The sequence below is a fragment of the Carcharodon carcharias genome, chromosome 12, assembly GCF_017639515.1.
Source record: "Carcharodon carcharias isolate sCarCar2 chromosome 12, sCarCar2.pri, whole genome shotgun sequence".
NCBI classification, from domain to species: Eukaryota; Metazoa; Chordata; class Chondrichthyes; order Lamniformes; family Lamnidae; genus Carcharodon; species Carcharodon carcharias.
The window spans coordinates 51,150,926-51,177,633 of NC_054478.1; the positions used below are offsets into that span (position 1 = coordinate 51,150,926).

Consider the following 26,708-nt stretch of genomic DNA (forward strand, 5'->3'; position numbering starts at 1 on the left):
GCCATATGATTGATGGTTAATGTATCTTAACGTAAGCAATCTCAGAATTATTTTAAATTAAGAATCCCTGTTTATATAGTGAGCTTAATAGTGCAGTGCAAAGCACTGCTTCATTTAAATGTATGTTGGAATATTTATGGTAATGATTTGCATTTTAACCACTAGTATGTTTGGCAATTTCTTATGGTCAAAACGATGTTTACATGTAGACATTGAAGATAATTGACAAACAGTTGTTAGCTTTTGTAATGACTAACAATGACTAGTTTTGTGTGTACCTATTTTTGCTTACTTTTGTTTTACTTCTGCCTACTGTTTTACTGAATTAAAGGAACGCTTTAGTTATGTCTGCCCAGACTTGGTAAAAGAATTCAACAAATATGATACAGATGGTACTAAATGGATCAAGCAATACACTGGAGTCAATGCCATCTCCAAGAAAGAATTCACCATTGATGTAGGCTATGAGCGATTTTTGGGTCCTGAAATTTTCTTTCACCCAGAGGTAACTTTTATTTGTTGTACTTAGCATTTTCATCAAAATACTTCAATCACAATATGAATTATATTATCCAGATTGATCACTGGTCACTAACATGGTGCTTTTCTTCATCTAGTTTGCAAATCCCGATTTCACACAGCCCATCTCAGAAGTAGTAGATGAAGTCATTCAGAACTGCCCCATTGATGTTAGACGTCCACTTTATAAGGTTAGTGTTCCAAATATGTGGCATTATTGCTTTGTACATTTGCACAATAATTAATTTTAAAAGTACTTGGGAAGGTATTTTAACCTTTAAATCCAGACTTTCCTTTTCTACTTGCAATCTTGACCAATTTGAATTGGGTTTCCAAGTCTGTCACAAATGTAAATTTGAAACGGTAGTGATTCCAATACTGTGGCACCCAACTCAGTTCTTGCCTTCATCCTGACTAAAAAATTACCTGATGTTTTTTACTTATCAACCAATTTGTTACACACGTCCAAATTCCCTGGTTTGGGGGAGGTGTACTGGTAGTGTCATTAGACTAGTAATCCAGAGGTCCAGGCTAATGTTCTGGGGAAATGCATTTAAATCCCACCATAGCAGCTAGTAGAATTTAATCAAAAGCTAGTCTGTGATGGTGACTATGAAACTATTATTGATTGTAGTAAAAATGCATTTAGTTCCCTAATGTCCTTCAGGGAAGGAAACCTGACATCCTTGCCTAGCCAACTTGTGACTCCAGATCCATAGCAATGTGATTGACTCTTAACTGCCCTCTGAAATGGCCTAGTAAGCTGCTCAGTTGAAGATGAATTCGGGACTGCCAGCAATGCCCACGTCCCATGAAAGAATTAAGAGGGAAAAAAGTTTCCTTTAGAGAGTTGAATACCATGCATCCCTAGAGCTTTATTGTTTGTGAACCCGTTGAGCCGCATTAACTTTCTAAGTCATTTATTCTCCCTGGTCATAGAATTGTTATAGGAATATTAGATATTGACCTGTTATAATTTATGCTGTATTAAACTCCACTGAACCAAACATTTTTTGCCTCCCTGATATTTGAAATTCATCAATCTGATACGGTGTTTGATATCTGTGGTCACATCAGCTCCTTTTCTGCCCTTTCTTAATTCCCATGTTCCAGTTCTCCAGATTTGGTTAAACCTTTGACATACTTACTGATAAGTCACAGAATCACGATATTTTAACGACATGGGGGAGGCCATTCAGCCCATCATGTCTGCACTGGCTCTCCCAATGAGCATTATGACCTAGTGCCATTTCCCTGTCTTTTCCCCGTACCCATGCACATTCTTTCTATTCAAATAATCATGTAATGCCCTCTTGAAGTCCTTGATTGTACCTGCCTCCTCCACTTTTCCAGGCAGTGCATTCCAGACCTGAACCACTCGTTGTGTGATGGTTTTTTCTCATGTCACATTTGCTTCTTTTGCAAATCACTTTAAATCTTTGCCCTCTTGATTCTTTTATGAGTGGGAACAGCTTCTCCCTATCTGCTCTGTCCAGGCCCCTCATGATTTTGAACATCTCCATCAAATCTCCTCTTAGCTGTCTTCTTTCAAAGGAGAACTGTCCCAACCTCTCCAATCTATCCTCATAGCTGAAGTTTCTCATCCCTGAAGCCATTCTTGTAAACCTCTTCTGCACTCTCTCCATTGCGTTCACATTCTTCCTATAATGTGGCACCCAGAACTGTACAATAGGCATTATTCCTATAATGTGCTTCTATAACTGGCCTTTACAGAGAATGCATAGCAATAAAAAAAATAGTTGAATATGGCAACAAAAAACTGATTAGAACAGATATTGTTTAGAAAAATTGTGGTATGGGTAAGTGAGGCTCCCAGTATGAAAATTTGAGATTCATGCCTAAGAAAGGAGACTGACCAATGGGAAAATTTGAAAGTTGAATATTCTACACAAATAGTTTTGCTCTTTTACCCTCATGTGTCACATACTGGTATTACTGTTTTATTTGTGACTGAAATATATTTTTTTTGTTTCAGACCACAATATTTTATACACATTTTATGCTCCAAAGATTTGTCAAAATTTAAATAACAATATTCACAGTTCTTCCCATTTCTATGTTCTCTGAATTTTCCATCTGCTCTCATTATTTTGTAGAAGCTGCTTGAAAATTCTAGTCTTTTTTTTTGAGTTCTCCAATTTTCTTCAATGTGACCAAATAAAATCGCCATTAGTTGGTAGTGCAAAATTCAGTATTAAAGGTAGCAACTTGGAATTCTCCTTTAACATCTTGCTATGAATTGTGAATTGTCTGGATAAAGATGAAAATTATGCAAAGCTTTGAACAGTTTAAGGCTGAAGAAATGTTTTGTCTTTCAGAACGTTGTCCTGTCTGGTGGGTCAACCATGTTTAGAGATTTTGGACGCCGGTTACAGAGAGACTTAAAGAGGACAGTAGATGCCAGGCTTAAACTCAGTGAAGAATTGAGTGGTGGAAAACTAAAGGTTTGCTGTACTTTTTAATAAATTAAACCAAAATAGAGATCTAAAATACAGTCCAAAGGTAAATGTATTTGCTCCGCAGCTTGCCAAGCTTTGTCACAAATCGTGAATTATTTCATTGAAAAATTGTTCTCCAAAACTTGTTTGCTCTTCATGCTCCCCATTGGCATTCTGATTAACAACTGCACTGGGTACTTATATTCCCTGTGTCAGCTTTTGTTTGAGTGTTTTAAAAAAACTGAAACTGCAAATATTGCTCCAGTTGGTGATGCAGTCTTCTGAGTCAACAGTTTTGGGCTCAAGCTATTTCAAATTTAAACGCACAAACTAGGTGCAGAAATCTTCCAGGGAATCTGATGTAGGACCAGCCTTATGGGTCGACATGTTTGTGGCCACAAAGGGTGCCATAATCTCACTGATACCTTCTCAAGGACAGTTAGAGATGGATGGCAAATGCTGGCCTTCCCAAGCTACATCCCATGAGAGAATTTTTTAAAAAGGCAAGTGAGATGGGTTTGTGTTTATGAAGTCATACGCTTTAAGCTTAAGCCCTGTCAAGTTCGTTGAATCAGATTTCTTTGATTTGAAATTAGAAGAGAGGAATTGGGTTGTTCTAAATCTTAGTCAGTATCCTCATTTCTAAGTCCTACTCAGACCCTTGCCTCATGCTAATCAAAGTGAACCTATCAGATTTTTCCTTTAGAGCCAGAATTTACATGTACTTGACAACCCAAAAAATGTTCTCAAGGCAAGAAGAAAATGACCGTTGCTTTACTTTAATAAGAAGGTGGAATATTTAATGCAGTACTAGACCTACGGTATTGAACAATTTAATCTACATGGAGAAATTCAAAAAAACCTTCCTGTTCATCACTCAAATAAATTATGTTTCCAAGACAACCGTAGATTTCAAAATCTGTTTTATTCCTGACTTGAGTACCTAAGGCTGTAGGGAAGCAAACTACCAATCCAAAATACTCCCATTCAGCTAGAATTTTGCAATCTGATATGGGTTTGCCAATGGTGGCATATGTGCTTCAAATGCAGTAACTTCATGATTTCTCTTTGCAGAATCAAGTCAAAAATTATTTAAAGACTGTTGTCACTAGAATTCTTAATGAGCTATGTCCAATTGTGATTAATTTAGCAACCAACTTCCAGTATCAGAAATACTCAAGTGTTTATATTCAGGCATCTCCAGCTGACATTTTCTTGTCAATTGTACCTGTTTGTTTTAGTGCAGGGATTATGGTAGCTATTTTTGTGATGTTGCTCCAAAATTCTTCACGATACCAGTACAATTAAACTACTTTGCACACTGATCCCTGAAAATACTTTCTAATGTTCTTGGGACATAAGTTTTAAATAAGTTGCTCTTGGAAATTGTAGCAGTTCCTGCCTTAGTGATAAATGTTTCTATCAGCTAAGTAGGATATACAGAAAGTGAAACTGATTGACAGCTCCGTGATGGCGGAGCTTGTAGATGAGAAGAAACTCTTGATTCCTTAGATTTGCAAAAATGTAGGTTTGGCATTAAAGCTGTCAAATTCCAAACCTTTGTGCATTACACTTTTCAAATATGCAGAGTCTTACAGTAGGCACAAAACCACCTCAAGGGAGTTCTCCTAATCTTTGATGATCGTGTTTAACTGGCGTAATAGCCTTCTGGACTACACAACTGTTTGCTGTAGGAGGCAAATCAAATGAGTGCCTTTGACTAACCATTCATAGGATTATTTTCCTCTCAGATCAAAGATTGTTCATAACTTCCAATCAGAGGGAATCAATAATCCTGTTAGGATTTTATCGGCTAAGGGAAAAATCAGCATCCAGACTACTAGAACTGAATGCTATCCATGCCATAGGTGTCCAAACTCTGACAAATAAGGGTCAGATATTTTGAATGGTGAAGAAACTGGGTTTTTAAGTTTTGAAAATAAAACAGTCCTGCAATTTCTTGGACAGCTGATTTTAAAGTTGATGTTTTCTTAAGATCCTTCTAGATTAATAGGTTTGCAGTGATTGCTTCCAATAAAATTAGAAATCTGTTTAACTGTTTGAGAATTGTGCACTTTGAAGTATAATTTACAGGAACTCAATATAGTTGCACTCTTTTTTGTAGCCTAAACCAATTGATGTTCAAGTGATCACCCACCACATGCAGAGATATGCCGTTTGGTTTGGAGGATCTATGCTAGCATCCACCGTGAGTAAACCATTTTTAAATTTCAGTTTTTATGTATATTTATGAAATGTATGTGTGCATATAGTATGTGCATGTACTTTACATTTTGTCACATTTAAAATACATGAAATTGGCAATGATAAGCATTAACATCCTGCTGCCTTTCCAGAATGGCCAAAAGAGCATGAACAGATTACATTAAATTTTGTTTGAGCATATGCACTGTAGGTTTATTTTGTTTTTTAGTCGAAGCTTTCACCATCCAAAGCTATTATTGTAGACCGTTTGTTTTTAAATAAACTCAGTACCATTCTTAACTCCTTGACTCCTCAAATACTGAAGCAGCCCATGTCCATATGCAGCAAGCCCAGGACAACGTTCAGGCTTGGGCTGATAAGTGGCAAGTAATACCCAAGCCATACACATGCCAAAAAGTAACTATCTTCAACAATTGAGATTCTGACTATCTCCCTTCACCTCCAGTGAAATTACCATCACTGAGTCCCCCACATTCAACATCCTGGAGCGTTACCATTTACCTGAAACTTAACTGAACTAGCCACAGCTTCCATGGTTGTAAGGGCAGATCAGAGGCTGGGAATTCTGTGGCGAGTAACTCACCACCTGACTCCAAAGCCTGCCGCTGTTTACAAAGCACAAATCAGGAGTGTGATGGCATATTCTCCACTTGTCTGGATGAGTGCAGCTGCAACAGCATTCCAGCTTGGCACAATCCAGGATAAAGCAGCCACTTTATTGGCACCCATCCACCACTTTAAGCATTCACTCCCTCCACCCACAATGCAGTGGCAGCAGTGTGTACCATTTTCAAGATGCACTGCAGTTACTCACCAAGGCCTCTTCAATGGCACCTTCCAAACTCGTAAGTTCTACCATTTAGAAGAGCAAGGGCAGCAAATGCATGGGAACAACACCACCTGCAAGTTCCCCACCATCCTGATTTTGGAACTGTATCGCTGTTCCTTTACTGTTATTAGGTCAAAACCCTGGAAGTCCCTTCCTAACAGCACTGTGGGTGTTCCTACATAAGATGAACTTCATTTCAAGAAGGTAGCTCACATCCACTTTCTCGAGGATAATTAGGTATGAGCAATAAAAACTGGCCTTGCCAGTGGTGCTCATATCTGATGAAAAAAGTTTTAAAAATGAAACAATGCTATACTTTGTTACAATATTTCAATCATATAGACAAATAGTACAAGGCAATATTTTCGTCCTTCTCAGAAGCCAGTAAGCTTTTTAATAAGATCACGTGGTATATGTTTACAATATATGATACACGTTTATATACGTAAAAGATTTACAATGAGTTCCAAGATGTGCTATGTTGTGGCGCAAGAATATTATGCAATATAAACATAACTATTAATCTGCTGAACAGAGATATGTATTGCTGAAGCTTTTCATCTTGCACTCAGGACAAATGCAAGAATGCCAAATTTCAAACAATCACAAGAGTTTATACTATAGGAAAAAAAGGTGCCGATTGGTTGGTAGGTCAACTCTGGCTGCATTATTGCCATGGAGAAAGCAATGGGGAACTTTAGGTTCCCCAAACTCCTGGGTAATTAAAAAATGGCACAAGGCTTGAACATATTCCTTTTGTTTGCAAAGAACGGATCCCAGGGTATGAATGTATGTCACTTCTTGCAAGTGCAAATGAGCTGCATTATGAACTTGACTGATTATTTTGTTAGTATATATTTGTGCATTCAGGATTATTCAGCAAGTGCTGCCCAATTGCAGAATCACACCTGACAGAGGTTTTGAGTTGAAGTGCGGAATGGCTGTGTATGGTTTGTACTCTACTTATTATGAACAACCGAAGGAACGTGCTGTTTGATTCAATCAGGCAATTGTTGAGACCATGGAGCCGTTGGAAAGTTACAGCACAAAAAGAGGCCATTCAGCCCATCGTGCCTGTGCCACCCAAAAAATTAAAATTAGCTGCCCATTCTAATCCCACCTTTCCAACACCCAGACAGCAGCCTTGCAGGTTACAGATCTTTAGGTACAGATTCAGTATCTTTTAAATGAGTTGAGGGTTTCTGCCTCCACCACAACTAGGCAGTGAATTCCAAACACTCATCACTCTCTGGGTGAAGAAGTTTATCATGTCCCCTCTAATCCTTCTCACCTTAAAACTGTACCCCCCAGTAATTGACCTCTCTGCTACAGGAGACTGGACATCCCTGTCTACTCTAGGACCCTCATCATCTTGTACACATCTATCAGGTCACCACTCAGCCCCCTTAGTTGCAAGGAAAACAACCCCCGCCTATCCAATCTTTCCTCATAGCTGCAATTTTCAAACCCTGACAACATTCTTGTAAACCTCCTCTGCAGCCTCTCCAGAGCAATTATGTCCTTCCTGTAATGTGGTAACCAAAAGTGTGTACACAATTCCAGTTATGGCCTAACAAGTGTTTTACATAATTCCATCATTACATCCTTGCTTTTGTCTCCAAACCTTATCCAATAAAGGAAAGCATTCTATATGCTTTCTCTCAGAATTGATTCTAATAATTTTCCCACCACTGAAGTCAGACTTACCAGCCTATAATTATTTGGTTTATATATCTCACCCTTTTTAAATAACAGTATAACGTTCGCAGACCTCCAATCCTCTACTACCTCGCCTATATCTAGTGAGGATTGGAAAATTATCCTCAGAGCATCCACCATTTCTTCCTTGGCTTCCTTTAACAGCCTGGGATACAATCCATCTGGCCCTAGTGATTTTTCTACCTTCAAGGATGTCAGTCCCTCCAGTACTTCCCCTTTCTCTATGCTTATTGTACCTAATGTTTCACACACCTTTTTAACTAGAATATCCGCATCATCCCTCTCAGTAAAGACAGACACAGAGTACTTATTGAGAACCCTGCCCATATCTTCAGCATCTGCACAGAAATTACCGTGTACATCTCTGGGCCCTACCCTTTCCCTAGTTATTACCTTACTCTTAATGTATTGGCAAAACATTTTTGGGTTTTCTTTGATTTTACCTGCCAATGTTTTTTTCATATTCTTTGTTTTCCTAATTACCTTTTTCACTTCACTCCTGTACTTTCTATACTCTAGGCTTTCTACAGTATTAAGCTTTTTGTGACTGGCATAAGCTTGCTTTCTTACCTTCCATGCTTCTAGATAACCAGGGTGTTCTTGATTGGGCAGTACCACCCTTTTTCTTTGAGACATACGGCCTATGTACCTTGCAACCACCACTGGATTTTGCATATGACATTGCTCAATTGTGTGGTAGGCAGAATCCCTTTTTAGATTGACTTAACATGTTAGAATTTTTGAGGTACTTTGCCTGGGTAATTTGAGGTAGACTGGCTCTTTTCGGGTCCAAAAGTGATTGATGCCTTTGATGCGTTTACAAGTTTACACTTATCATATTCTTAACAGCAGTATTGTGAATAGGGCACTAACCATTTGCTCTGCAAAAATGGAACGCTTCAAAGCTAAAGTGCAGAACAATAGCTGTCCCAATCAGATCATTGTTTGCTCTGTATCATGCATATTTGCAAATGGGCCAAAGGCTGCTCGCTTCAGACCTGAAAACTGCCCTGTCTACCTCAAATTACCTGGAAAGACTAAGTATCTCAAAAATTTGAACAACAGGTTAAGCAAGCCGTTTGACTGCCACTATGCAGTAGCTATCTGAATGGTATTTTCCACTATCAGGATGCTGCCAAAAAGATGATCTGCCTACCACACACAAATTGAGCAATGTCGTGCATGAATTTCAGTGCCACTGTGATCCCAGGTATGTGGGTCGTACATCCCAATGACTGAGGGCTGATCGAATCGAATAACATGTTCCTTCGGTTGTTCGTAATAGACAGAGTATAATCCATATTCGACCAGTCAGCGCTTAGAAACCCAACACAAAACATCTACTGTGATTCTGCAATTGGGCAGCACTTGCTAAATAATCTTGAGTGTGCTGATGTCTACACTAGCAGTGAATTTAAAATAATCAGTTGAGCTCATAACGTGGCTCATTTACACTTGCTAAAAGTGACATACACACGCAAGAACCTTTTCTTTCCAACAAAAGGCCTTGCGTTTTTGTTTATTACCCGGGAGCTTGGGGAATCTATAGTTCCCCGTTGCATTCTCCATGGCAACACTTTGGCCAAACAGTTGACTTTCTAACCAATCAGCACCCTTTTCTCCTGTAGTATAAATTGTTATCTTCTGAAATTTGGTATTCTGGCGTTTGTCCTGATTGCAAGATGAAAAGCTTCAGCAACATGTCTGTCTTCAGCAATATTCAAGTTTTGTACTACTAAGTGTCTGTTTATCAATCTGCTGTTCAGTTATAAGTAAGGTTGCAAAGTTACTTACCTTTTAAGGTGACAGAATGAAATTGTTTAAAATGAACGCCCACTTAAGGCTGCACGTCCCACCCCTGTTTTGGTGGGGACGTCGATCAGGCATACAGTAAAACACAAATTTGCATTAGATGGTATACAGCATCTGGAGTGGTGTTAGAAGAACCTTTATTGTTAGTGATACCACCTTAAAACATAAGTTCATGGAACAAATATATTTTCAGGTGCAAGACTTTTTATTCTACAGCATTTCAACTATTTTTCTTGTGAAGCTTTAACCTGAGATACTTTTGTCTCTTATAGCCGGAGTTCTACCAGGTATGCCACACCAAAAAAGATTATGAGGAGATTGGCCCCAGCATTTGTCGCCACAACCCTGTCTTTGGAGTCATGTCTTAAGGCTGATCTCAATATTGTAAGGGCTGAAGGGAGCCTTGCTTTTGGGGGCCTGTTCTGTCTGAATGACTGGTGTTGCATTATTAAAAATGGCTTGACTTTTAAAACAGATGACCAAACAGTATGTGGCTGACAAATTTAACAATTGAATGTCTTAAAATGGGCTAAATTGAAAGAAGCCAAAATATTTTTTCCCCTTTTAAACATTTTGGATCAGTTTGTAAGAAAATTCTATGATGGTTTTAGATCAGGTTATGCCCTAAGATAATTTGTTCATGGGAAATCCAAGACTGAAGCGATTTGAGATTAGAATGTCAGCTCTGCCATGCTTGAATTGTACTCACAAATGCGTACAATGCAAGAGCTTGTTTATATTTCATACTGATTTTTTTTATACATCAGGTGGGGAAAGTGAGAGAATTAGGTTATCAAGTATCAAGTAAAATAATAAATGGTAAGAAAACTAATACTTAGTGAAAGTGTGTGGATGTACTGGTCAATAGGAGTTGTACACAGTTTTAAAAAAATCTAACACAAAATGCAATGAGAAGTGGATTTCTGAGAATTGAACCAGAGATATAGTTATCCTTTAATGTTGGAGGTTTCTTTTGCCTTGAGATGGAATCATTTTACTGTTAGCATGGCTTGCTGATATGTCTGTGCCTAAGAAAGTATAATTAAAGTGCAAACATTTCATCAAGCTCTGCTTCTACAGATTGAAACTTTCCTAGCAAAGGAAGAGGCATTCCAGCAGTAACTGTTGGAAGGGATAAATTGTGAATTTTCATTTTTCTTTAAACTTGGATTTTATTTTGTGTACAGCACTGACGGGTGTATCAATGCTCTTCTAGAAATATCTTCTCAGAAAAGCCTAAAAAAAATTGTATCAGCATCTAATAGGCTGCAGACAGTTTGTACAAGTCGAATGACTTTGCTTATTTGTGACTCCGGTCTGTTCCCAAAAAAATAACAAACTGTATTTCCTAATATCAAATATGGCTAACTCCGCAAGTGCTTTGGGAACTAAGGAACTATTTCTTATTCAAACTAAGATGCCTGCTAGTGCTTTCTGAATACTGAATGCATTTCTTCTGTTTCTTTCTGCAAAAAAAGACTGTTGGACCAGTATTGTAGTTCTAGAGCCTCATTTTGATTTAAACCAAATAATCTAATGATCAAAGTGGTGTATTTAATGCCTTGCACCATTCCAATAAAGGCACAAAATTCTTTTTAAACTTTTTGGCTGTGACTGGTTATTTTAAAAATAGAAATCTCTTTATACGTGTACCTCTTCAGTTAGGAGAAATGGAAGTGACTGATACATTTATGGTGGCTTTTAACTCTGATTTTGAATAATCAGCCACTTGTGTTCTACTGGTGTTTTTATCTGCGCCGATATCCAGATTAATTTTGTAGCATTGTTATTCAGCTTATTGGTCTTGTCACTTGTCTTTATTTGATCTTCCTTGACTTTGCAAACTGGCAGAGCAGCACCAAACTAGACTGAATTGAGCGGTAAATGTAGAACATGCTTGGTTAAAAGTAAGAACAGCACCAACAACAGAATAAAATATAACTATCTCCTTTAGTGAGTAGAGAATTAATTGTTACAGCTGCTGTACTGAACTATGTATTCCTTTTGTGGTGGTCTTTCTAATTTTCTCTCCATCCATTGAAGCTATCTTCAGATAAACACTCCAGTTGAACCAGCCAGGCTGAGAAATACTTTTCAGAAAATAACTGAGACTTAAATGTAAATAACTGTTAATTTTTTTTAAAAAGCTGTTCCTTTGAAAATATTCCACTTTTTGTATCTGGGGAGAATCATTTAATCATTTGATTAAAGTATTATTTGTATCAAAACTAAAAGTTTTTTTATGTGGTTCACTGTTTACCATTTCTTCATTTTGTTAAATGACCCCCTGTTTTCCCTTTTCAGATTTCATGTGTGTTCTTTTCCAAGTCATGTAACTTGGGGCCCATTGTCATAGACTTACTGTCACTGGGTCAAATCCATGTAGTTCTTGTTTGAGAGTATCATCACCCCAAGGACTACAGTGCTCCAAAAAAGCCCAACAGTACCTCCAGGCAACAAATGCAGCCTTGCCATTATTGCCCACGTCCCCAAATTCATTACAAAAAAAGTACAAAGAACACATTTGTTAAATCTCAACCCCATGTGCTGAACTGTCCTTTTTTTTCTCCCTCCCTCCCACTCTATCCTCTCCTCATCCTCTCTCTTCTCCTCACACCACCCCCCCCCCCCCCCCCCCAGGCAGAAGAAGCAATAAATGACATCTGCAACCAAGTGTAATTAGACAAGTCCCAGCGGGACCAAACCTGTTCGTTATTTCCCAAAATAATTAGCCTTAACTTACAAATGCCATGATCATGTTATTCAAAAAAGTATCTCAAAGCACTGTAAAGAGCCAAACAACACCATCTCCTCCTGGGGTAATGAAGCTTCATCAATGAAAAAAAAGTCTGAGCATCCAACTTGTCTGTTGGGTAAGCATTTGATTTCTTCCAGGGTGATGTTTTGTCGTAGACATATGTTTTTTTTATCACATGTCAAAGGCATAATAGGGTGATGGTCAAGGTGCAAAAGTGTAGTCCCACACAAATGCAATGACTTCTGCAGCGTCTGCATGACTGTTGAATACTGCTAAATAAGACATTGTGGTAGTATCTTGCAATTAGGAAAAACAATTAGATGTTGCTCCCCATGGTCATCCACCTAGTTCAATCCTGCTCTTCCCCCAGGTACCATACCCCAACAGGGTGTTGATGACCATGGACTTCCATTGGATTGGTCCATGATTATGCTTGGCAAAATACTGTAGTGGATTGTCATTGCCTTCTGCAGTATGGGTGACCAGGAAGCACTCTAGCTCTTACTGCCTGTCGTCAGGTATGTTGGAAGGATTTACAGGGATAATCAATCTGTTTGGACACATCATGCCTGGTTCAACACAGCATTAAATTTGAATTTTCATATGAACTGAAAGTTCAAGAATAATCAATCAAGCCTGTCTAGTACAGAATCTTCAAACAGGGTAGCACTTGGCTAGCATCTTCTGTGTCAAATGAGCTAATAGTGTGTCCCTATATCACTTTGAGCCTGCAATAATTGTCAAACTCTAGGAATGCTTGTACCTCTGCCTTGGCCATGATCTGGCATAGCCTTTTTGCACTTTTCAGCTTTAACAGCCAACCTGTTGCTCAAATGGGTTAGTATTTTAAGTGTTTTACCCAAATCTATCTGAAAATGGTGAAATACCTACTGGGTGTTATGATGCTAGACCAAGACCCTTCATGTTTTTGGTAAGATCTGGTTAAGGACCAATAATGTTTTCTTTAAAGTATATAATGTTTGAGTTTCAAGGCACTTGTTATGAGAATAAAGCCATAAGATTCAACAGGTTTTGAACAAACAGAAATAAATTTTACAAAGTCAAAAAGATAAAACAATTTACAATATCTAACTTATATTAACCCTGAATGTTAAGAGTATGGAGGTACATGTGAATTAACAGGCAAACTGTGATTGAACACATTACACTGTACAGTAAATAGCAAATGCAACCAAGACAAATCCCAAGGATTTCTCAGCAAACCACCAAGATGTCAGTAAACAGAGTCTACCAGTCTTGTTGAAACTGTCTCTCTCACGGCCTCCAAACTTTTCACTTTCTAAGATCAATCCTCTGAATTCCCTCAGCTACTCCAACTTGGACTGCCTCGACGACTGCACACTTCCCACGTCTCCTGAGACTCCATTGCCTCGAATTTTGAATTTGCTCTCTAGTCTCTGCGAATTCAGCTCTTTAATAGCCGGCTAGTTTCACTGGACTGATTTCACCAAGTTCCAACTGCTTAGCTTCACCAAGCAATAAATAGTTCCCAGGGTTTCTTCTGAGCCCTAACCCTTTCCAGTATGGCGTCAGTGACCTTCTGTCACCTTTTCAGCTCCCCAGGACGACTACTGAGCCCTAACTGCAGAGTTATCAAATGACTTCTGAGCCCCAACTACAAATGACCAAGCCAGCTAACAGAAATACTTTTGCTGCCTGGAGCCTGCTAACAGCAGCACCTTTTTAGTATGGCCTTTTCCCCTACTGCAAAATACACAACCGCCCCCCACCTCACTCCAGCAAACACACAAGTAAGTTGAAACCCTAGAATCATTTTAAGCTCCAGCCATCTCTATGGTGACATAGCTTTCTAGGGCTCACTACTTTTAACTTAATTGTAGCTTTAACTCCAACAAAAAAATACTCTGGGCTGCATTTCTTTGCAAACAGTCTCCAATTTTCCAGTGAAGTAAGCCTACCTGCTGTCTTATGATCTTGCCTTTCTAGCTGTTAATCCCTTAAGTCAACATGGTCCCAATCTTAAGTATACTAGTCTTCAAGCTTCTTTAGTTGCATTTGTTCCATTTTCTACAGTTGAATTTTAATCTTCCCAGAACTAAAAATTCTCTATTACTATGAACTAGGTATTGATAACATGGGGTATAATTTCCACAGTGGATTCTACCTGCAGTTGCAAATTGACTGAGAGTCTTCATTTCAAGATTATCATCTGAAAGGATGTAGTCCTAATGGTATAATGAACAAGGAATGTGGCTCTTGTGTTTAGTAGTACCTGTTATTAACTTCGTCAGCTCATGAGTCTCATATGGAAATGGTCTTTGTAGTACTATTTTCATTCTTGGGAAAGTTAAAAGGGCTAATCTTTGAATTCTGGGAGCTTAACAAAAATCTTGTATACTCTAGTACCATGAGACATTTTGAATTGAAACCTGATTCTAGATTGAGTTAGTCCTGTCAAAATTGCTGGTCAATAGACTAGTTGTTGTCCTTGGCTGGTGGGGTGTGGAAACAAGAGTAATTAGTTAGAGAGAATCTTGAAGAACATTGATATTGGGGAAAAAAATGTTCTTTCCTTTGTAATCTAGACACTTAAAGAAAGAAAATAGCACCAAATTAAAATTTGACTATTACAGTTTCTGGCTGGTATTTATCCAGTTGGAATGGATCAATTTGATACAATAAGTCACCTTGGTTGTTCACTTCTAACTGCTGTCCTTGAAGTGGAATTAATGCTTTTTAAAAAATATATATATTTTTGTGCACCAGAAGAAAGTGGCTTTCATTAGCTTGATGTCTCAAAGCATTTCACAATAAAGGAAATGTAGTACCTGTTGTAACAAACTCAGCAACCAGTGTGTGCAAGCGAAGTATTACAAGCAACAATGAGAGGAATGGTCAAATAACCTGTTTTACTAGTGGTTGATGTATAAATGTTGGCCAGGACATGGGAGAACCCCTTTGAATAGTGCCATGGAACCTTTCAAGCCCACTTGAGGGCGGACAGCCTCATTTTAATATTTAATTCTGCACCTCTAACGTAATATTCCTTTAGTACTGCATTGATGTGTCAGGCTAGAAAATGTGTTTGTGAATGGAGTGGATTCATGCTCATCAAATTCTAAAGTAGAGGTGCTGCCAACATGGTAAGACTAACAAAAAGAAGTTGGAGTTTTGGAAGCAGGTATTTCAAATGAAGAAAGTGACCGAATGAAAGTTGGAAGGCTAAGAATTGAGTAAAAGCTTTTGTATTGCAAGTGTTATATTTCAGGACAATGAGCAGAGAAAGAAGAATGACAACACAAACAAATACATGCAAAGCTAAAGTTAGATGATTCTTTTTTAAAAAAGCAATGAATATCAACGACAACTAACTGCATGCATCCCAAGAGGTCAAGCTGAGCATTCCAGGGCACAAAATGCCACAACCGTAACTCTACTAGAAGCACAAGGCTGTATGTTTACACTCTTACCAGATAGAGAGTGGAATGCTCAAATAGTGTACACGTCACTGGTTTGTTTCCAATGTAAAAGTAACCAAGCTTAGTTACAATATAATCTTAGATATTCTGAACTCTGTTACACTTATTAAGCAAAGTCTGGCTAAACAGTGATTCACTTGCATTGCATCTGCACCCAATATGATTTTAAACTTGATTTTATAAAGCATGTTCAAATACTTTATGCGTAACCTTGAAATGTTATTTATTGTGTGTTTGACTCCATTGTTGACTACTCAGGCAAGTAAAGTTAATTCATTCAGTATAATCAAGATCTTAATTGTGATTAGTTTGGCTTGCATAACTGTTGCCATGATCTGATTTATCATAATTCAATGGTCAGCTAAAGTGGATACTTTATAAACCTATGATAGTGGGACCCTTGATGGAGGAAATGCAGCCAGAATACAGATGAGCTAATTCTTGTATAGCCAAAATGAAATCCACAACCTAACAGTATGTACGTAACACATCAATATATCAGCGCTTGTGAAGATTGCAAAAGTCTTATAACATAGAGATTTGGAGGACAGGTGGGGAAGCTTTGGTCATAATAGACCAATAAATCTGACAAATGAATAGTAAATATCAATCCAATTCTCTGATGTATAGGAGAGAGGGATGAGGAAGAACATTCTTTTTGGAAACTCTCATCTAAAACCCCAGTTAATTTATATTATTTATAATAATCTTTATATGACTTACAAGTTAGTGTTCTTTCAATCTTGCCGTTGTCTGATACTTACTGCCCCTAGATTTTCAAGGATTTCTTCTGTGTAAGTCCCGTGGTCTTGGAGCCATATTAACCCTAGTTTGAGCTTCTCCAACTGATTGTTCTGTTGTGTGGAATAGTTATCCGATTGGCTCACTGCATTTGAGATGGTGTATTTAGCAGTGCATAAACTGCTCTGCATAGTTCAATTCACTAGAAAAGAGTGACAAGAAGCTAATTAATATGTTCCTAGTTTACAGTAGGCCTGTAGCTTGTCACATCTCACAGGGAGAAGGCTGTGGACCACATAGAGCTGGTGTTTGCATTGTCGTCATGCCTGTTTTCTAACAGCCCAACACATTCTAAATTTGGCTGTCCATGTTCAGTAAATCTAGTGAAGTGATCCTTTAGGCATGTACCGTACTATGATTCTGCCGTCCTCAATAGCTTTCTCTGATCGTAGCACTCTGTTTAGTGTGGATGAATCATTCAAGTGTAATGCAACTCAAAACCTTGCAGGTTGGGTAAACAAACAAAAAGTAGGGTAAATGTTAACCCATTTTGAGGTTACATGGACATAGAAATATTAACCCATTTTGTTCTTACATAGAAACTAAGAGCAGGAGTAGGCTATTCAGCCCGTCGAGCCTGCTCCGCCATTCATTATGATCATGGCTGATCATCCAACTCAATATCCTGCTCCTGCTTTCTCCCCATACCCTTTGATCCCTTTCGCCCCAAGAGCTATTTCTAACTCCTTCTTGAAAACATACGATGTTTTGGCCTCAACTTTCTGTGGTAGCGAATTCCACAGGCTCACCACTCCCTGGGTGAAGGAATTTCTTCTTATCTTAGTATTCCAAAGGAAACAACCTAGCCTAATCGATCTTTCCTCATAACTAAGATTCTCCAATTCAGGCAACATCCTCTCTAGCGCAATCACATCTTTCCTATAATGCAGTGACCAGAACTGCACACAGTACCCTAGCTGTGGCCTAACTAGTGTTTTATACAATTTCAGCATTCCCTTTTAGCTTTTATATTCTTTGCCTCGGCTAATAAAGGCAAGTATGCCGTATGCCGCCTTGACTACCTTAGGTACATGTCCAGCCACTGTCAGGGATCTGTGGACATGCACTCCAAGACCCCTCTATTCTTTTACACTTCTCAGAATCCTACCATTTGTGTATTTCCTTGTCTTGTTAGCCTTCCCCAAATGTATTACATTCAGACTGAAATCCATTTGATATTGTTCCACCCAACTAACAGGCTCATTAATATATGGGCATACAAATTAGGAGCAAGAGTAGGCCACTTTCTCCACCTTTCATTAAGATCATGGCTGATCTGATTGTAATCTTAATTCCACATTCCCATCTGCCCCGATAACCTTTCCTCCCCCTTCCTTATCAAGAATCTATCTACCTCTGCCTTAAAAAATATTCAAAGACTCTACTTCCACTGTCTTTTGAGGAAGAGAGTTCCAAAGAATCAGTACCCTCTAAGAAAAAAAATTCCCATCTGTCTTAAATGGGCGACCTCTTATTTTTAAACAGTGACCCCTAGATTCTCCCACAAGTAGAAAGGTCCTTTCCACATCCACCCTCTCAAAATCCCTCGGGATTTTATGTTTCAATCAAGCTGCCTCTTACTCTTCTAAACTCCACTGGATACAAGCTTAGCCTGTCCAGCCTTTCCTCATAACACAACCCACCCATTTCTGGTATTAGTCGAAAAAACCTACATCCTTCATTAAATGAGAAAACCAATACTGTACACAGTATTCCAGATGTGGTCTCACCAATGCCCTATATAACTGAACCATAACCTCTCTAGTTTTGTATTCAATTCCCATCGCACTGAACAGTAACATTCTATTAGCTTTCCTAATTGCTGTACCTGCATGCTAAGCTTTGTGTTTCATGCACAAGGATACCCAGTTCCCTCTGCATCTCGGAGCTCTGCAATCTCTCACTATTTAGATAATGTTTTTTTTTATTCTTCCTGCCAAAATGGACAATTTCACATTTTCCCACATTCTACTCCATTTGTCAGATCTTTGCCCACTCACTTAACCTATCCATATCCCTTTGTGGCCTCCTTACATCCTCTTCAAAACTTAATTTCCTACCTACATTTGTATCATCAGCAAATTTAGCAACCATACTTCCAGTCCGTTCATCCAATTCATTTATATAAATTGGAAAACATTAAGGTCCCAGCACTGATCTCTGTGGCACACCTCTCATTACATCTTGCCAGCCAGAAAATGATCCATTTATGCTTACTGTTTCCTGTTAGCTAGCCAATCTTCTATCTATGCTAATACATTCCTGAAGTCTATAGCTTTCTTCTTCATTATCAACCACATTGTTCGTTTTTGTTTAGTTTGAACACTTCTTAATCATACCCCTACATTCAGGTCCAAATCATTGATAAATACTGCAAAAAGCAAGGAACCTAGTACTGAGCCCTGCGGAAACCCACTGGAAACAACTTTGTTTACACATTTGCTCTTCCATCTTCCTCTGGCTGTTAGGGGTCTATAGTATATTCCCAGTAGGGTGATTGCTCCTTCAACCCATATGTCCTTATTTGATGACCCTTCTACCATATCGTCCCTCCTATCATTGTTTCTTTAATCAATATTGTGACAACCCCCTCTCCCTCCACCCCACCTCACATCCATTTTTATCCACTTCTCTGCCTCTTCTGAAAACAGTGCAACTAGGAATGCTGAGCTTCCATTCCTGGCCTTCTTTCAACCATGCCAGTAACAGGTCAATGTGTCAATCTGTGTGTTCAGCTCAGCTGCCTTATTCCCAAGAATAGCATCGAAGTATATACCATTTAGCATTGCCAAACTCCCTTTTTTAATCATGGGATGTGGGTGTCGCTGGCTAGGCCCGCTTTATTGCTCATCCCTTATTGCTCTTGAGAAGGTGGTGGTGAGCTGCCTTCTTGAACCGCTGCAGTCTTGCCTTCATTTCCTCTGCCTTCCAAACATGCTTACTAATTTTCTGCCTTTCATTTCCAATCTTTCTTCTCTCCCTCCTGAATCTACTGTCAGGTTCCCATCCCTTTGCCAAGCTAGTTTAAGCCCTCTGTGAGCCACAGCAGTGTGTCAGTGCCAAGCCATCTAGAAGTCCAGAAAACATTTTGAGAGGCAAGAATCGGTAGCTCTGAGAGGGGATGAAACCCAGATTGTGTGGTTTAGAATGATCTTTAATGAATCATCACAGGAAGCAATCCAAGGTAAGCCAATGAGTGGTTGCCAGAGGTGGGTGTTTTGTGAGGTGGGAATGGAGTGCAGTTGTCATGTAAGATGGGGAAGTACTCTTGGAGGAGCTGCTAGAGCTGCAAGAAGATTTACAATATAAGTAACCCACTGATTGTGTATTGATTTGTGCTTACTTGGTGTTAAACACTGGAACAGATTTAACAGAAGTGGTTTAAAGTGTCATTGGGCATAATATAGGTAAATTTTAAAATTTACCAGTAATTGTGCCAGTCAAATATTTTCATTGATCTTGAAAACATTTATGCTGTTCCGACTTCACTGATTTATTGATCATCAATTATTTCGCCCTCATCCAGTACACAAAAACAATGCTGGGGGATAATCTGTATCTGACAGTAAATACCTGTTTTCTTAAAAGCATTATTGAATTAAATTAAGTTAACATGTAGCTCATCTGTATTACTATGATATAATTTAGAGGGATCAGTTATTACTAATCCATTTGAAAAGGTTTCCTTCAATCAAAATCACAGGTCACACAAACAGGAACAAACATATAGAATGTATACATGTGAATAAAAAGGCATCTCTCCGTGGAACAGTACTTGTGTATGATTTGGACCCCTCAGGGTTTCGTTGATTTTGATGTGAATACCTTAGGGTTGCAAGATCTGACCATAAAAATACCCCAGAACCCTAACTCAGATTAGGGGTTAACCTCATCAAAGAGAGAGAGGCAGATGCTGAATATTCAACAAAGATGCATTTATAATTATTTAATATTAATATCTAAATATATATTGTTAACACTTCATTTTATGCTTGTGACCCTCAACAGCTTGTTTTAGTACATGGGACTAGTATATGTAGGGTTAATGTGGAATTGAGTATAGTACCGCCCACAGTGATGTAAGAAGGCACATGACCTGGACCTAGGGTGAGTGTGGTGTTGGCCAGAGACGTGTCAAGACCTAGGGATGGAGATAGCTCTATACCTGTACCCTTTACTGTGCATAGTTACAAGTAGTTAATCAAGACTTGCTGTTAACATACAAAATACTTCTTTAACAGACATGTTTTGTGACTAACACCATCCCAACATGGTGGCAATTCCAGATCAAAAAATCCCATCCTCAGAGAAATGCTGAAAAAAGTAAGTAAAAGGAAGTCTTCAGTGGATTTTGAACTGAAAGAAGCTCCCAACTGAAGCTACAGCCTCCGAGAATATTTGCCAGAAAAAGCTCCAGAGAGAAAAGCTGGAAGCTAAAGGCAGAAGTTTTACTGTAGCCAAAGACTCCATGGAACCTCTCTTGGAAGTCCAGCTTCAGCACACAGAGTTCATAGCCTGCAGGGGTGAGCAAAATGCTTTTAGCTTCCAGGCTAAAGTCCTGAGAAGCCCTTTTATTAATTCAGTCAGAAGCACCATTTGAACGAAACCCATCGCTAATCCCAATTCCCTCAAGCCTCAACATGACCTCCAAGTTGAAAAATGTGACAATAGATGTTTCTTTTTAATATTTTTGGGGAATATTGTGTTACTCTCAAGTAGGGTGTGCGTGTGTGCATGTATGAGATTAAGCTGGGGAAAAGTTACTAGAGACAGATTGTCTGGGAGGTTTAAGATATGAAAGGATAGAGGCATTGGGTGTTCATTTGTAATGAGATGTTATGGTGGGTTGAGGTACAAGTAAATAGATTGGATCTAACATTTGCATTTTTAGATATATTGAGAATTTGTTTGAATATCAAAGGGAAGTCAGATGTGACAAGAAACATTTTTGCATCTTACAGGAGCTCTATGGGTAAACAGAAGAGGGTATATTGGATATTATTGATCCAACAGCAGAGAAAAATAGAAACATGAAAGATTTTATAGTTGGAAGGATTTCAGTTTCAAAGAGGTGTGAGAGCAATGGAACCTGAGGTGAAAGCAGGAAAATTGTACTTTAGAGTTACTGTGGAAAGCTTAGGGGCTATTGGCTGTGTGAGGAAGATCTCCTGGAAATGGCTCTGGGCTGGAAGGAGATGCAGATTGGTCGGCCATCCAGTCAAGCCAGAAGAGCCTTGGACTATAAAAAGCAGTCTTGTTCTGAAGTCTTGGATTTCCACAGCAATGTGGAAGAGAGTTTAAGGTCATGTGGTATGCCTTTATTAAAACCACAGCAGTTTGCTTTGGGTAATATTACAGAACTTTTATAGTTAAACATCTATAAGGAATCAACTGGAAGGTGTTTACTTGTGGGCCTGACTAAATAGGGAGTCTTTTGGGGGAGCGTTTTGTCAAACTAATTTTAACTGTGTAACTGTAATCTTGTGTGCTTAAGTTTTCTTTTCTTCTTGTTAATAAAACTTTTACTTTTAATTTTTTAAATCCCAAACGTGTTACTGGACTTCTGGCTGCTGAGATCAGTACGTTTTCTTTTCATTTTCAGAATACAAAAAAAGGATATCGCCTGTTAGCCAAGCTTCCCTCTGGGATTTGGTTTGCTTAGCAATTAACATGTGCTGTGGTCATAACAAAAAGAAAAACGAAATTGAATTAATCAGCCTCTCGGGAACCTCGCAACCGGCCGAATCATTAAACAGCAAGCCTGAGATTCATCTGAACACCTCGTAACTCTCACTGCTGCATTGCTGAATAAATCAAGACGGTAGACAGCTGACCCACACAGCCATAGTTGAACATTCTTCATCCAGAAGCGCGCCACTGCCATTTTGTGAAGCCCACCAAACATAGAAAATCCATTGTTTTGCAGTGAATAGTAATGCCACCTTGGAAGCCTGTAAGCTCTTAAAGCTGTATCCACACTTTTTAAAAAAAATCTTCAACTTGGATCACAATTCCACACTTCCAACTCCACTGGGACTAACTCAAAGCCCAGACAAAATTGAAGTCTTTGGAGGGAAATCTTTATAGGACAACATTGCTCCAGATTTCAGCAAAAAGTCTGCAGACCTGCATGCCAAGTGTTATCTTACCCTAGACAAGGCAATCAGCTGGTTAGACTGAGCTACGTGAGCAACACACAAGAATTTTATGGGGAGAGAATACAACATCAGGCAGAAGCCAGCCGTCAGTCCAGCTTATCAGGTCACAAAGATGTAAGGACAATCCAAGTTAGGGAAAGCAATTCCTGAACCGCCCAGCAGGGTGACCTTGCTAGTGCTGTGGTGTGAAGTGCCCTGACAAGAAAGATCAGTATCCTGCAAGGACAATCCAAGACTTCCTTTGCAACAGACAGGGACACTTTGGTAAATTGTGAAAGTCTAAACCCCAGCACTACACAGCCCAAAGATAATCCAAGAGTCAAGACAGCCCAGAAAACACACAACCATGCCTCTTGGGCGAGGTCAAGAATTATGGTTCTTCATTTTGGAATGCTGACATCCTTGTAAATGGTCATCTAACAAATTTTAAATTAGATTCAGCTGTCAGAGTTACTGTCCTGTCAGATGTAGAACCATGGCTCAAAGGCCTTTGGCTTCAAACTACAGACAATCCACTTTACGGGGCAGGGAGAGTCCAATTCGTGGTCATCGGCATGATCCTGGAACCACTGAGGTATAGCAACAAACAAATCTTTCAGCTGATGTACATCATCAGCCTTTTGCTGGCCTCAACAGGGATGTCTGCATTGCTCCGGATCTCTTTCAGGCAGTGAAAATGTCAAGACTACTACTATCATTAGCTAGCCAGAACTGCACGATCCTAAGTACTCAAACACTAAGGAGTATTCAGGTTCAGATTTCACCTTCCGTCTCTCTTCTCGGAGCAGGGTTATCCATTATCATTCCAAGTCCTAGAAAGCCCCTAATGGTCAGAGCAACCTACCGTCCACAAGATTACCATGACACCTCCAGTGGAAGTGGTACCAGAGAATGATCAGTCTGAGGTGCCTCTACCTTCAACTACGATGATGATACAGCTGGTTGACACAGCAACCACTGTACACACACTGCAACTTTTAGCCAGCATGCCAGAACCACAAGGGATGCTGCAACTGGTTAGCAGTCTCTCAACATCAATAATAAACAGCAGAGGTGAGTATACCACTCAACCTGCTTCCCACTGCAGGAACACTCTTCCTCACGCTCAGAGCTTCCAGACAGCCCAGATGGAGAAAGAAGAAAAAGCACCACCAAAGAGACAAATGCCATCTTCGTCCACCCCGTAAGAAACGATCAAGAGTAACGGCAAACATGCATCGCCATAACAGGCAAACTGACCAGGCATAGTTCAATATAAAGGAATGGAAGAAAAGAATGAAAGCATATCCAAATGTCAGTCCAACCTCCAAGCCCATCACAAGAACCAGAACCAACAGAACATACCACTCTACCAAAAGAATGGCAAACAAGATGTGAAAGGGTTATAAGGCCTCTAGACTGCCTTGAAAACTTCAAGGACTTGAAGAGGGGAGATGGGGGTTGGGACAATGTTGTTAATGCTAATACTGTCATAGTAATAGTGTTAGAATAGTGATAATGTTGTAACAATAAGGTAAATGCATAAAACTTAGAACAATGTAAGACTTGAAATAACTAATGTAACTCTATACCCGTGGGATAAAGACCTGAGGGGAGGTGTAATATAAGGGTCTAGTACATATAGGGTTAATGTGGGACTGAGTACTGTACCACCCACACAGTGAAGTAAGAAGGCACATAATCTAGACCTAGGGTCAGTGTGGTGTTGGCCAGAGAGGTGTTAAGACCTAGGATGGACATAGTTCCATACCTATACCCTTTATTGTATATATGTATATAGTTACAAGTAGTTAATAAAGCCTTGCTGTTCATATACAGAAGACTACAATGACTTCTCTAACAGATAAGTTCTGTTACCAACACCATCCCAACACTTGTCAAAACTTGTTAAGTGGCTTTCTAGCCCAAATAATTGCCTATCTCTGATCTGGTGCTTGCCCATACTTTGGTCTGGTTCTACCTTTGCCTTTCTCCATGTTACCATGCAAGCTTTCAACTCTCAATTGAAATGAGCTACAAAATCCTTATTGTTCAGGTTGTTGCACAACATAGACTCAGGTAGGACACTTGTAGACACCACTTCCAGTCTTACTTTGGATAATAGATCAAGTAATCTGGTCAGACTATGAATATGCACTGTCGTACCTTTTAGATGCTGATTTCCTCAGTTGCAATGCTGTCATCACTAATAGAGAACATTCAGTTTCATGCAATCCTTCAGTTCACTGCAAAAAGAAGAGAGTAACTCATATTTATATTGCACCTTTAACATAATATAACTTCCCAAGGTGCTTCACAGAAGCATTATAAAACAAAATACGATACCGAGGCTCATAAGGAAATACTCGCTCAGATGACCATAAGAGTAGCCAAAGAGGTAGGTTTTAGAAGTGTCTTAAAGGAGGAAAGTGAGGTAGAGAGATGGTAGGGAGATTATGCCAGAGCTATGATCTAGGTAATACAGCCACCAATGGTAAAGCAATTAAAATTATGGATTCTCAAGAGGCTAGCAATAGAGAAGCACAGATATCGTGGAGGGTATGGGGCTGGAGGAGATTGCAGGAGGAGTAAGGCCATCGAGGAATTTGAAAACAAGAGTGATCATTTTAAAACCAACCAAAACATTGTTTGACTAGGAGCCAATGTGGATCAACGGCCACATTTGTGCTAACGGGACGGGACTTGGTGCAAATTAAGACAAGGACAGCAGAGTTTTGGATGACCTCAAATTTACTGAAGATGGAATTTGCAAAACCATCAAGGAGAGCATTGACCTAGTAATGTTTGGAGGTAATGAAGGCATGAATGAAGGTTTCACCAGCAGATGAGCTGATGGGTGAAGTTGTGTGATGTTATGGATGGAAATAGACATTCTTAGTGATGACGTGAATATATAGGGGGAGGTAGTGGCATTGTCACTGGTTTAGTAATCCAGAGGTGCAGGGTAATGCTTTAGGGGCTAGGGTTAAATCCCACCATGGCAGATGGTGACATTTGAATTCAATTTAAAAAAAATCTGGAATTAAAAGTCTAATGATGACGATGAAACTATTGTTGATTGTTGTAAAAACCTAATTGGTTCACTAATGCCCTTTAGGGAAGAAAATCTGCTGTCCTTATCTGGTCTGGCCTACATTTGACTCCAGACTTTCAGCAATGTGGTTGACTCTTAAATGGCATAGCAAGCCACTTAGGTCTCAAGGGCAATTAGGGATGGGCAATAAATGCTGGCCCAGCCAGCAATGCTGCCACCCCATGAATGAATGATAAAAAAAAAACCATATTAGGTCAGAAGCTCACCTTGGGGTCAAATGTGAGACTAAGGTTGGCTTAACCTTAGACTGTTGTCAGGGAGAGGGATGGAGTTGATAACCAGGGAACGGAGTTTGGATGGGGAAGTGAGAACAATATTTAATTGGAAGAAATTTCTGCTCACCCAGTACTGATAGACAGTCAGGTAATTTAGAATGGAGGAGTCAGGAGTGGTGGTGGTGAAGAGAGCTGGTGTCATTAGGGTACATGTGAAAACCAATGCTGCACGTTAGGATTATATTATCGAGGAGCAGCATATATATGCTAAATAGGAGGGGCGTCAAAGATTGATCCTTGGGGGACACCAGAAGAAACGTTGTGGGAGTTGGAAGTGAAAATCTGTCTGTGATTAGATAGATAAGAATGGAACCAGGTAAGACCAGCTGAATAATAGTGGAGAGGGGCTGGAGGAAAGTGGCGTGGTCAGCCATATCAAAGACTGCAGGTAGGTCAAGAAGGAGGGAAAGTTTTCCATTGTCACAACTAGCACATCGGTTGCAACAATCTTCAGCCAGAAGGGCTGAGTGGATGATCCATCCTGGCCTCCTCCGGAAGTCCCCAGCATTACAGATGCCAGTCTTCAGTCAATTCAATTCACTCCATGTGATGTCAGAAAGCAGCTGAAGGCACTGGATACTGCAAAGGCTATGGGCC

At 39.4% G+C, this 26,708-nt stretch overlaps 1 protein-coding gene across 2 annotated transcripts in view; it reads left to right on the forward strand.

Annotated features, from left to right (window-relative positions):
• LOC121284945 (actin-related protein 3) overlaps positions 1–11,164 on the forward strand; it is a 58,716-nt gene extending 47,552 nt beyond the window's left edge. For both annotated transcript variants that reach the window (XM_041200909.1, XM_041200910.1), the window contains exons 8-12: positions 332–505; positions 618–710; positions 2,859–2,984; positions 5,104–5,187; positions 9,837–11,164. In XM_041200909.1, the coding sequence (XP_041056843.1) occupies positions 332–505; positions 618–710; positions 2,859–2,984; positions 5,104–5,187; positions 9,837–9,932 (573 nt within the window). In that variant the 3' untranslated portion in view covers positions 9,933–11,164. The remainder of the gene's footprint in view (positions 1–331; positions 506–617; positions 711–2,858; positions 2,985–5,103; positions 5,188–9,836) is intronic.
• The last annotated feature ends 15,544 nt before the right edge of the window (positions 11,165–26,708 follow it).